Below are 12,500 nucleotides of genomic sequence, written 5' to 3' on the forward strand. Positions count from 1 at the left end.
ACTATCATAAAGGAATTTTGACAACAATAGTAAACACTTGTTTTAGTTTTTGTCGGCGACAAACAGTGCTTCAAGAGGTTATAGAGGAGGTGAAAAAGAATAGAAAGAGGGGTAGTTTACTGTAGGTATCAGCATTCTTCTCCTAGTGAAAATTAGCCGCAGGGGTGTCGTTAAAGACCTCCCCCTCCTAGATTATTTAATGCATAAAGTATTTTTCTCAGTCACTACATCACAAGGAGCCAGCATCGTCTTAGAATTTTGTGGTGAAAAGGATCATAAATACATCGACTTAAGATGCGTGGTAATTTATTTATTATTATTTTTTTTTTACAAGAGTTGCACGATAAATTTAATTGACTTTACATAGAGTATTTTTATTTGAATCAAATGTCAAACTTCCACATCCCTGAACTGAAGCCAGAAAACGCATGCCTACGTATGATAAGCCGCATAACTTTTTTTTCTCAATGCAAGACATAGAAGGTTGGTACATACACACCCAAGTGATCATTCTACATATAACCCCCTCCCACCCCCTGTGGACAAAATTCCACACTTTGTGTCTGTATAACCTCCTCACTATATGTCCTACTTTTCTTTACCATCGCTGTAACAGCTGGGGTTGGATAACGCAGTGAATAATTGAGTCTGATATATTCTCTGAGGTTAGCAACTCATCCCCCTCCATTCAGGCTAACAACAGACGACTCCATTCAGCTTTCCGTCCCCCTTTTGCTGATCGACCTCGATCAGAGTGTTTGTAGAAGTAAGTTCCCGGAAGAAGAGGGTCTTCTGTCCCCGAGGTGCTGCAGCTTTCCCGGCACCACACAGTCGTCCTCTGAAATGAAGAGAAGCGGCTAGAAGCTTGTGGTGAAAAATAAGGAAAAGAGAAAAACGCGGAGAGGAATGCTAGATTATGTTAGATGGTATTTGGTTTTTAGATAATGTGGACAGGGTGAAGCAGGGACGTATAGGCGGGAGTAACCAGGTGGCTTGGGTGAGTATCGTGACTGGAAGGGTGTTGTCACCTAATCTCTATGTGAATAGTAAGCCTGTCATCCTGAATAGTACGGGCACAGTGCGGGCGCCTACCGGATCCTTGAAGGGTTAATAACAAACCAAAGAGAGTTCGAAAGAATCGTGTAGTGTGGATTTTATTTTTCAATAACATATTACTAATGAAAAAATACGATGGATGACCAAAGGAAAGTATCTGCTTTCTGTCTATAATTTTTTCACGGTACAGTTCAGAAACCACCTGTGGTGAGGCGTAGGCTGAGTGTAAGGGTGTCTAATTGAAGGATTGTGGGTGAGGCGGAGGAGTAGGTTTGGCAGTTGTGGTCAAATTTGTTTTGTAGATTTTGGTTAGTTTCCAAAGGGATCGTCTGCCAGTTCCCTAGCTTGTGTGAGATAGTAACTTTAAGAGATCACAAGTTCGGTGAAACCTGAAGATTAAATCAAGGATTTGAGTCTGTCCCGGAGGCGCGATCGGAAGCGTTCGGGTCTCTTATGTTCTTAGTTCCAGATTCAAATCTCACATTTTTCTTTGATTCCCAGCAGTGATTGTTACTCGCCCCAACAGTCCCTAAAGTGTATAACAAGACAAAAGTAATAGCTTCGGCTGCAGCTACGCGCCTCCTGGTATATGTTCCTCATCACCTTACTACTAAAAGGAGTGTTGTTTATGTGTATTGACGGAGTGTCTTTGCAGTTACGTCGTATATAAAAGCAATTTTGAGATGGGAAACCGAACCCGTGGTCTTTAGTCTACCAAACTACCGAAGTTACGGTTCTTTGTAGAAAATGGTTGGTGTGGAATTCCAACACAGGGCAGACTTAGATCGTCGATGTCAAAACTAGCGTTAATTGTGCAGGAATCTATTTGACTACGTCATCGATTGCTACAGTAAAGATGAGAACGTCGAGGACGCTTCATTGTGGAAGTCCCTCTGGTTCAGTGCCTATGGAGGATGGGAAAGTTTCTACACGCACTCGGAAAGTCCGGTGAAATATGAACTAGGATATGAAGATGGGTAAGGTTTTGCGGAAGCCTAGAAGAGTTTACTTTGAATTCACCACATCCAGGCTGTGTCTTATGCTTTTTCTATGTCAAGATATACGACGAAAACAAGTTGTTTTGTTATCGAATAAAGTACGAAAGCAAGACTGGAAGGATTGTAAGAAGGGGTGGTGTTCCAGTAGCCAGGAGACTCGGAGTGGTGCATTTATTTACGACTTTGCAAAGGCAATTTGTGCGAGCAAATGAGTAATAGTTGTTTGGGAAGTTCTATTTTCCTGGTTTGAGGACAGGGAGGGTGATGGCTTCTCGCTAGGCGTTGGGAGAAGATTTTTCTATCCATATTTGCTTGAACAACTTTCTATGGATAGGGACGGTGGGGGAGGCATCTCCCGAGTATTTGAGATAGATCCGCGACTTTTGGTCACAGGGTGAAAAGCATCATACTTACAAGACATTCAGGCTCATATATGCTACCCAGATATTTGCCCGCGAACAACAATAAGGATTCTCATATGCATAGCTATAGTCATAATGTCCATCATTTGAGCTATTATAGTGTCGACAAATGAAATATTGGCAGATAAAGTTTAGCCGAGGAGAATAACTTATTTGTTTAATTTTTACCGCCAAGTGACAGTAGTGTGGATAAATGAGGTTCAGTTGTTGAAAATCTGAATTCATTTAATCTTAATAATAAAGATTTATATTTGGTATCCAGACATTTGACGTGAGCCTGTGAATAACAATGAGACATAACAACAGATATAACTCCCATAGTTTGTATTAACATAATATAGATAAATACGATGTGGATTAATTTTTTTCAGTCAATGAAAATAACTTATTTGTTTTGATTTTCACTATGAAATGACACAGTAGTGTAGATGAATAAGATTCAGTTGTTGGAAAATCTAACTATGAAGAATCTACACTGATCAAATGGTCTTATATATAATGTTTTTTTTTTTTTTTTTTTTCATCCGACGTTCTATTACAGTCTGCTTCAAGTCAATGTTCCCTATGTATGGTGATCTAAGGGATGAGGACCTGATACCTCTCAAACACAGAAGCTGACTTTAGGAGTGAAAATGAGTCTACATCTCACCCACGCCACAGCGCTGTTCTCTGTTTGCTTGTTTGCTGTTTCACTCTTCCAAGCCGAACGTAGAATGGCTTTGCTCTTTGAGATATTCTTTTTGATTTCTCTGATTTCATCTACTATATGATGAATTCGCTCTATTGATCTTATAGCACTATATTGTTTCTCAGAGTTTACTAGGTGACTCAGTAATGAGGTGATGTTTGGTCTAGTCCAATTCCATTTCTGTTTAACCTTGTATATGAATGGCGCTTGTGGTTCAGTCTTGGTGAATTTGCTTAGCTGCCTGACCTCTCTCACCCATTTATTATCATTGTCTATATTTTCTTTGAAAGATGTCGGAAACAATAATAGCACTGAGGTGCCTCTGACTTTGCTCATCACCACTTTACCTTCTTTAAAGAGTCCTATGGCCTCCTCAAAGTTATCTGGCTTCACTATAAGGACAGATTTCTTTATGTTTGGGAAGTATCCCAGATGCAGACCATGAATCGATACCATATCCCACTACTTCCTCACACCCCTGCCCCTATGAGATCAATTTGCATAATACTACCTGTTTTACATTGCTGGTTCTATATCATATCTCGTGTTTCAATGTCCATAAATCACAGAGTGTGCGTTGCCATGGCCACTGGGTCTACCTGAGTGATGCCTTCTAATGAATGGGTGATCTCTACTTCCGTTCCGTTCTTTCCAACGGTGTTCGTGATGACTTGCCGCGATTTGTTCCTTGTATGTATTCTCCACATACTTGTCCACGACTGGACACCTGGTTTTGATGTGTATGATACCTTCTCTGTTTATGTTGTTGAAGGCATTGGATGCATCGACCAGTAAAACTGATTTGTAGCCTGGCTCTTCATATATCCTCCTCATAGCGTGAATCGCCGTTTCTCGTCTTGTTTGTAACACCCCCACCCCACACGCACCTGAAGATTGTCTATATGATTTCGTACCTTTTCCTGTGCTACTATCATTGTCACTTTTCCAATTACTTGTACCAACACTTTACCAAAACCGACTGCCCGACAATTAGGCTTCTTGTCCAGTGGGATGTCTTCATGCTGTGTATGCCTCGAGGTGATGGCAAGCCTCAGTAGCCATTTTTCTCGCCAAGACGGCTACGGCATTCTGTAAGCCCACTGCTGTCATCCCAAACAAGCTGTTGCTGAGGAGCTTGATGGCTCTGTTGACCTCTGGATGTGTTTAGTTCTGGGTTTTTGGGTGTTTAAGGGGAGGGAATGAATGGGTTTGTGGAAGTGGGGTTGTATTGGGCTCGAGAAGGTGGTGTTTGCTTAGGGCACTTTTGTACTCTTTTCTTGGGGTGGGAGCATTGTGCGTACGAGATGATTAATGAGTTTATGTGTGAGAGTTTTGGTGGACTGGAGAGAATAGGGGGCTGTATAGGAGATTTTTGTACTTCATATAGATTGAGGGTGAGAGTCTAAGCTGTGGGTTCTAGTGACACTGGTGAGGGGGTGTAGGGGTTTGTGCAAGAGGTTCTTGTATCTTTGTGTGATTGTTCGAGTCGAACTATTGGTGTGTGTGGGGGGGGGAGTCGTCCAATGAAGTGCAATGGTTCCTTATGTGACTCCTAATCATACTGAATAGTACTCATTTTAGGGCTTCTCTGAAACTAATGCGTTCTGAGTCTCTACCACAGAGGATCTCCTTTTGTATTAGTATACTGTTCAGTTTGAGGATGGTGCAGGATAGTCCTTTATTTTATCCTCTATGTGGCAGGTCGTTGCTGCGGTTTGGCGCCAGTTCCATAGAGAGTAATGGACATAACACTGAGACGCACTTACACCCATCTTTTGCTCAGAGATTCTGTGGAGCACTCTGAAAAGAAGTGCATATCCGGAAACATGTAGCCTACATTGATCCCCCAACCTCAACGCTCTAGCGTTGTATACCAACTGTGACTGTCTACACGGATACCTTTTTCTCCACCTCTAAGAAGGCAGGAAGAAACATGAAAAAATGTATGCCTATATTAACCCCAGGCTTGTGGGTGTGGGGCAAATGTCTGATTTGACCTTGTGTACCTCTTCTTGAGTGAATTTTACATAGTTCCTCTCTTTTCTCCAGAGAAATTGCTAAGTCTGGTTTTCTCTACCCACTGGTACTGTCTATGAAAATGTGACTAATTACTTGTGGACTTTGATAATTGTATCATACACCCACGCATACAAGCACGCACACACGCACAAAAAAAGAGGGAATCACAACACATGCCCTCTCCACATTCCACTACTTCTATTGCTGCAACTGCTGCTATTTATGTTTCTACTACCACTGCTTCATCTACTAATACTGCAACTTATGGTACTGCTACTACTATTACTACGCTACTGCTGCTGCTACTCCTGTTATATTCATTATGATTGCCTCTCCTCGGTTCTACTACTAGTGCAACTGCTGCTATTTATATTACTATTGCTATTAATACTACTAGTACTACTACTACTAGTTCATCTACTAATACTGCAGATTATGGTATTGCTACTGCTATTACTACTACTACTAGTACTGCAGATTATGGTATTGCTACTGCTATTACTACTACTACTAGTACTGCAGATTATGGTATTGCTACTGCTATTACTACTACTACTACTAGTGTTTGTATTATGAGGTTGTCTTTGTTTCTAAATCTGAGGAAGGTTTGTTGTACAATTTATGGTAATGATTTTGATGTTGAATTCTATTAAGATTTATGCATATTTTCTCTGCATATTTCTATACACAACTTACCGTTTATAAACGTTTCCTCTACTTGTTAATTTCCATTGCTTCTGTACACAGCTGGCCATGATCTTTTCTTCCTTATTTTTTTTATCTAATTCTGGCTCTCTTTGTTTGTTTTGCAATGTAGTCTGGACTTGAAATGATTGTTAGAACAAATTGTGAGCGGCCTTTATCTTTTGGCATTTTGTATAGAAAATTGTTGTTTCCGAGATTTTTTTCTTTCTTTTTTTTTTTTTACTGCGTGCTCCGTTGGTCTTCAGTTTTGTATCGTAAAGAAAAAGGGCCCTCTTCGATCCTCAATTCTGGCTTTATCTATTTGTTTATTTTGCAATGTAGTCTGGATATGAAATGATTGTTAGAACAAATTGTGAGCGGTCTTTATATTCTGGCATTTTGTATAGAAAAGTGTTGTTTCCGAGATTTTTTTTTTTTTTTTTTTTACTCCGTGCTCTGTTGGTCTTCAGTTTTGTATCGTAAAGAAAAAGGTCCCTGCTCGATCCTCAATGGCGACTGCTGCTTGCCTTGGTTGTCCACGCACGCAGGGTGCAGCCTTCCGCATGCAGCTACGTGTCTCCTAGCGTAAGCTCCTAAAATAATCATTGACTTGAACTGTTGTGTTGATTTCTACACAATTACAATAATCAAACCTATAGAGGTGTTATAAGTTCTTGAGTAGTTGGTTAAAAATCACTTCTTAAAATGCTAACATTACATAGAACTCTTATTTCACCCATCCCGCCTGTGTTTTTATTTTCCATATTTTTGTTCTACCCAACGACAGATAGTTTTATTCAGATTAGAAAACTTTTGACTCCTAATGGATAAAAAATAAGAATATAATTGTGGGTTTATATAAGTGTTGTTCCGTGGGACGTTGTTCAGAAATTATATTTCAACTAGGTGGAGCATAAACTCTTGTTTCGCAATGTCAAATTTTAGTCTGGAGGGCAACTTTTTTATAGTGGTAATTGCGTCCAACTAGCTACTTTATTCCGTACCAGTGACCATAACGACAGCGCTGGCGATAGCAATAACGATAATGCTAATAATGCCGTAGACGATAACGATAACGCTGTCGCTGACGTTGGTAGTAACGATGATGATAACACTGTCGCTGGCGGTAACGATACCGTAGCCACTGGTTGTAACTGTAACGGTAACGATAACGATAACGTAGGGTAGCGTAGGTCCACTCCCCGAGGTCCTGGACCTGTCTTGAATCTCGTTTAGAGCTCCTCCAAATCTCTTCATCCTTCCCTACTAAGAAGGGGACATCAGGGTTTCGAGGCGAGACTCGGGGACTGGGCATCTGGAAAAGGAGGACCAAGTTGTGTCCCACCGCCTCCAAGTGCTGCTCCCCGAGACCTACTTCCATCACGGAATTACCAAAATCGAGGCAGTGATTGAGACTGACCGTATATTCAGTTACCATGAGTCTTCTTTCCCACTAATTGTCAATTTCAAACTTCCGACTAACAACCGTAAGTCCTTTGGCGACGGTGCGTGGTGGTAAGGGCATTCGCAATACGCACGGCTACTTCTAATATACCTACCCCTGCCTCACCTTAGCTACCTTAACTAAAGATCAAATGTCAGCTGAGGCTATCTGGCAGGAATCTCTCTCCTACTTATTTACCCATTCAACAAACATCAACATATACACTGATGGACCTTGTTCGTTCAAACCATGGAGTAGGTTACTGATCAGTCCCAAACTAAAGTAAAATCCATCCTCCCCCACGCCTCAGTATTCTCTGCTGAACTCTTCGCTATCCTCATTACCTTTTATATCATTAACAACTCCACCACAACTGCATCCTATGTAATAATATAATATCCACGAAGTGCCCTAATAGAAAAAATCCACCCTTAAATCCGCCAACCAATGGTCCACGAAATCCATTCATGGATCACCTAGATACCCGTTTAGATTATGTATCCTTCTGATGGGTTCCACCTCATTTCAATTTCTTCGGCAGTGAAGAACCTGTGAAGGCAGCTCGAGAAACGGCATCTATACCTTTCAATTCCTCCATTTCACTGCCAATAATATGCTATTACCCAGTTCTTCGATCAACAATACTAAACATGTAGCAAGTACGCTGAGAACACCACCCAATAAGTAATCTGAAAACAATGAAACCCCACATATGTCCCTGGCTGTCCTTGCACCAACATACACAGACATGACACCAAGAAAAATGCATTTCTGCTCTTATTTAATGCTTAATGTTATTCAAATTTACCTAATGTTATATTTACCTAGATTTATGTTTCAGATTACATACAAGATTAATCAAGCATGCCTCGAATCAAAGGAGCAGTAGACCTATCTGAATTTTAGCGAGGTCGTATTGTAGGTCAACATGAAGGTGGACTTAGTCAACGCAAAATATCTGAAAATCTGTCAATACCCCTTTCTACTGTTAATAGAGTGATCGTACAATTCACCAGAGAGGGCAAGGACACAAAACCTCATTAAGGTCGTCCCTGGTCCTCAGAAAGAACCTTGCTTCTTGTCAAAAGAAATGTCGAAGAGGATCCACGTTTTAAGGCCTCTGACATAGCAGCACAAGCTGATGTCAGTACCAGAACATCTGTCAGGTATCTCCACAAGCTGGGTTACTATGGCAGAGCTGCTAGAAGGAAACCACTCCTTTGTCCAGCCAATATCAAGCACAGAAAGGATTGGGCTGTTGAGATGGTGGAGAAACTTGTCGTATTTTGGAGCACTGTCATTTTCTCTGATGAGTCATGATTCGCATTATTTTCTGACAGTGGAAGAGTGTGGGTCTGGAGACTGTAGTCAAGAGTTTGACCTCAAAAGACTGCAGCCAAAAGTGAAACATGGGGGCATTTCAATAATGGTGTGGGGATTTGGAGTGATGGTCGATCAGAGCTTAAGGAGTGTCAAGGAAACATGAAGTCAGGCAATATGTTTCTATATTAAAGGAAGGACTCATTCCAATATTCTCCAGTAGTAGAATGAGTAAAAATGTTTTCCTATTTATGGAAGATGGAGCTCCTTGCCACACTGCTCAAGCAACACAAAATTGGTTGAGCCAAAATGGGATCAGGAAACTTCCATGGCTAAGTCAGTCCACGGATACGAACCCTATTGAACACCTCTGGGGCATATTAGACCGACAACTTCACAAAAAGAACAGGAAGCCATCTTCAAAGCCCGAACTCTTAGGATTACTACGGGAAACATGGCAAGAAATCCCTCAAGATGATATTCGTGAACTAATCACTAGCATGCCTAGAAGGGTCCTTGCATTAAAAAAAGCAAAGGGGATGTCAACCAAGTATTAGTTATTCACATTGTGACCATTTATAAGCACTTTAATTGTATCAATTGCTTGTTTAATAAATTAAACTATTTCTCTTGGTGTCTATTCAATTCTGTCATGTCTATGTACTGTTGCTTTGAAACGACACTAGTACTCCTGAGAACAGAACAATCCTGCCTCACACGTGGCCAATTTATATGACAATATCCCCATCAACTGTCAATGTAAAGCTCCCCCCCACAATACCACATACTACTAGAATGCCCAATCCACACAATACCCCGCAACAACCACATATTCTGTTACCCACCTAAAAAAAAAAAAAAAAAAAAATTACAAAACACTTTTTAGCAGGCAGAACAAATTTTATATTTCACCAATGTCCCCCCAGAAATCAACCCAACATAAACATAATTTTCAAAAGAGGCAAGAATTTTACTGGCATTCCTACATTCAAGTCACTATCCTACGCTAAAAGAGTACCAACACAGAGTCAGCTCGTAAGCAGACTCCAATTCCCCCAGATGCAGTCACTATGCAGAGAGCAGTGAACCTTGTACTACATTACACTCGTCTTTTCCAAACGACGACACGAAATCTCTTCGCCGAGTGACTTCAGGCTGAATCGATGTCCGCGACCGGTTTCCTCCATGGGCCTCCCGCGGAAAAGACCCGGGGCAAAGGATTGATTGATATTTGGAACCAAAATAGGAAAGGATCAGGAGTGAAACAGTCAATTTGCAAGTAACTACAAATGTGTAACAAAACTACACCACTATTCTACTCAGTGAGGATTTACATTTACCGTTATGTACTATTTTTCATAATGTGCAATACACAGGTCGAAAGTAGGTAAGAATAAAGATAACGCATAGAAAACAATTCAAAATATTTTTGGTTGGAGAGTAGGAGGAACTAGTATTTTATTATCAGTAGATATAAAATAATTGTCTCAAGGAATTTTAAGAACCATTTAACGTTTTAAGTGTTGAAGTAATCATTGTGTTCTATTTTGTCGTTAATCAAAGCTTCCTTTTTATAGTTATTTTTCCGTTGTTTCGAAGATTATCGGTGTTGCTAGTACTTAGTAAAATAATGAAGTTTTGAATAGTGTTTTTAACACTTCAATGCCATCTTATTGTGCTCACATTCTCAAAAAAATTCTTTAAATCTCAAAATGTCTCAAATAATTCCTTTAATGTAACTTACACTTGTTTTAATCACAAATTACAACTAACAGTTTGAAAGTTCAAGCTTCTGGATAATTTATCCCTTTTCTATATATACAAGAACAAATGCACCATAACTATATTAAAATAAATAGGAATTAAGCTTGTAATGTCCGTATGCCACATAATGCGTAACGTAAAGGCTTTTATAAAAAAGACGTGCTACTCTTTGAATTCGAATTCTGGCAAGTATTTTTATTGGGTAAATTAACTGTCGTCTTGTTACAGACTTCAAAACATTTCATCCAAAAAACTAAGCAATGTTTGTTTTTTAACTAATTTTTTTCAGAGTTACCTTACACATTTCAGCTGCGAGTCCTTCCATTACAATCTGGAGCGCAGTGTCAATTTTGTAGGTGCTGGAGCTTTCATGGGCCTGACAAAAGCCTACCATTTCCTATTCTATTTCTGTATTTGTCACGTGATGACTAAATATTTCATGTACTTACAAATCATAAAATCTAATCATCAAGCAAATAAAGGATTTTTTTTATAATTTTGAAAAGTTAAGCAACATAGTTTTCACCATCTACGACCAGTGAGAAGTTTTACAACAATTTCCACAAATGGCAAAGCGTGTTATGTTTTAGGGGGTCTAATGAAATATTGTCTCGTAAGGTTTGTCACGCAGAAATGGACAGGAAACGGCCACGTAACGTCTGTGGTTTCATATTTCCAGATTCAAATCGGTACAATTCCAGCCCGTTTACTTTTCAAATGTATTTTAAGGACTATTTTGTGGCGCTCCTACTGATAGAAGCCACGCATTGTTCGCTCAAGTGAGAGTTAAAAATATCTACTCATAGAGGAATGATGATCCTTTTGCACTACTGCTGTCCCTCATTTATGTTATTCCCTTGAACCTATCCTTTACCATTTATATGACTATCTCTTCTGAATCCCACTGTGAAGGGGGTAAAAGGATTGTGCCACAGTGTTTCCCATGCGTGTCATAACAGGCGACTTAGTGGAATGGGGTGATCCTGCCCTCTGTATGTTCCTTCTACGAGAAGTCAAGCCGTAAGAGGGGCTAAGAGAACTCCAACCTGATCCTTAGTAATTGGGTCATTACACGTGCATGGTTGTGGCACAGATGAAAGTTTAAATAAGAAGATTTGTAGTTCTTGGAAACTAGGGTGGATATGTTAGTGTTGAGTGAAACCAAGTTGAAGGGGAGGGGCGAGTTTGGAAGTGTGGGAGGATGATAAGGGAGTGGTGAGGGGCGAGGGAGGGAAGGAGTGGCTCTGCTGGTGAGTGATGAGATAGGAAAGCGCGTGGTGGAGTGGAGGAAGGTATCTTCAAGGTTAATATGGGTGAACGTGACACTGGGATGGAAAAGGTGGGTTTTTGTGGGTGCACACGGTCCTGGTAGGGAGAAAAGTAAAGAGAAAAAGGAGTTTTCATGGATCAATTTAACGAGTATAAAGAGAGTTTTGGGAAGAATGTAAACGTAGTGTTGTTGGGGATCTCAACGCTAAAGTAAGATATGAGTCAATAGATGGAGGAATAGGGAGATTTGGGGTGCTAGGTAGCAATTACAGCGGGGTGATGATGTTGGAGGCGTGCATAGATAGGGGGTTCATAATAGCAAATACAGTCTTCAAGAAGAGAACCAATCATAAGTATACTTGGAAAAGGGTAGTGAAAGAAAGGTGGCTGATAAGGCATTCATTGATTATGTAGTGGTACCCAAAGAGAGGACTGGAAGAGTTCTGGACGTTCATCTTTTTAAGTAAGAGAGCGGGGCATTGTCAGATCATTTCTTGGTAGAAGGGAAATTGAAAATAGAGGAAAAACGGGGAAGGGGGAAATGGGAGGGAGGTAGAGAAGTGCTCGGATTAAGCACATTGAATGAAAAGGATAAAAAGAAGTGGGGGAGGTGGCGAGGGATATAGAGGAAGCAGAAGATAAAGAGTGAGAATGTTTCAAGGAGGAAGAGATAGAATGAGCAAATTTGGTATATGGAGCGAGGGTGATGGAAGGGAACAGACATGATTTCACCTTGTCTTCACTAATTACTCTTAAGTGGATTGTCATATAAATGAAGTGGTGGGGGTTAACATGGATGGCCCTTCATCCACAAGATAAGATATAGGGGAAACCAA

At 40.4% G+C, this 12,500-nt stretch overlaps 1 protein-coding gene across 1 annotated transcript in view; it reads right to left on the reverse strand.

The window, feature by feature from the left end:
- Positions 1–344: 344 nt before the first annotated feature.
- The window catches only part of LOC143041053 (glutamate receptor ionotropic, delta-2-like), a 561,193-nt gene continuing 549,037 nt past the window's right edge, over positions 345–12,500 (reverse strand). Inside the window, exon 15 of the mRNA XM_076212682.1 lies at positions 345–838. Within this exon, the coding sequence (XP_076068797.1) occupies positions 750–838 (89 nt within the window). The 3' untranslated portion in view covers positions 345–749. The remainder of the gene's footprint in view (positions 839–12,500) is intronic.

This window comes from Oratosquilla oratoria, chromosome 30, assembly GCF_046742065.1.
Source record: "Oratosquilla oratoria isolate Oo_2021 chromosome 30, ASM4674206v1, whole genome shotgun sequence".
Lineage (NCBI taxonomy): Eukaryota > Metazoa > Arthropoda > Malacostraca > Stomatopoda > Squillidae > Oratosquilla > Oratosquilla oratoria.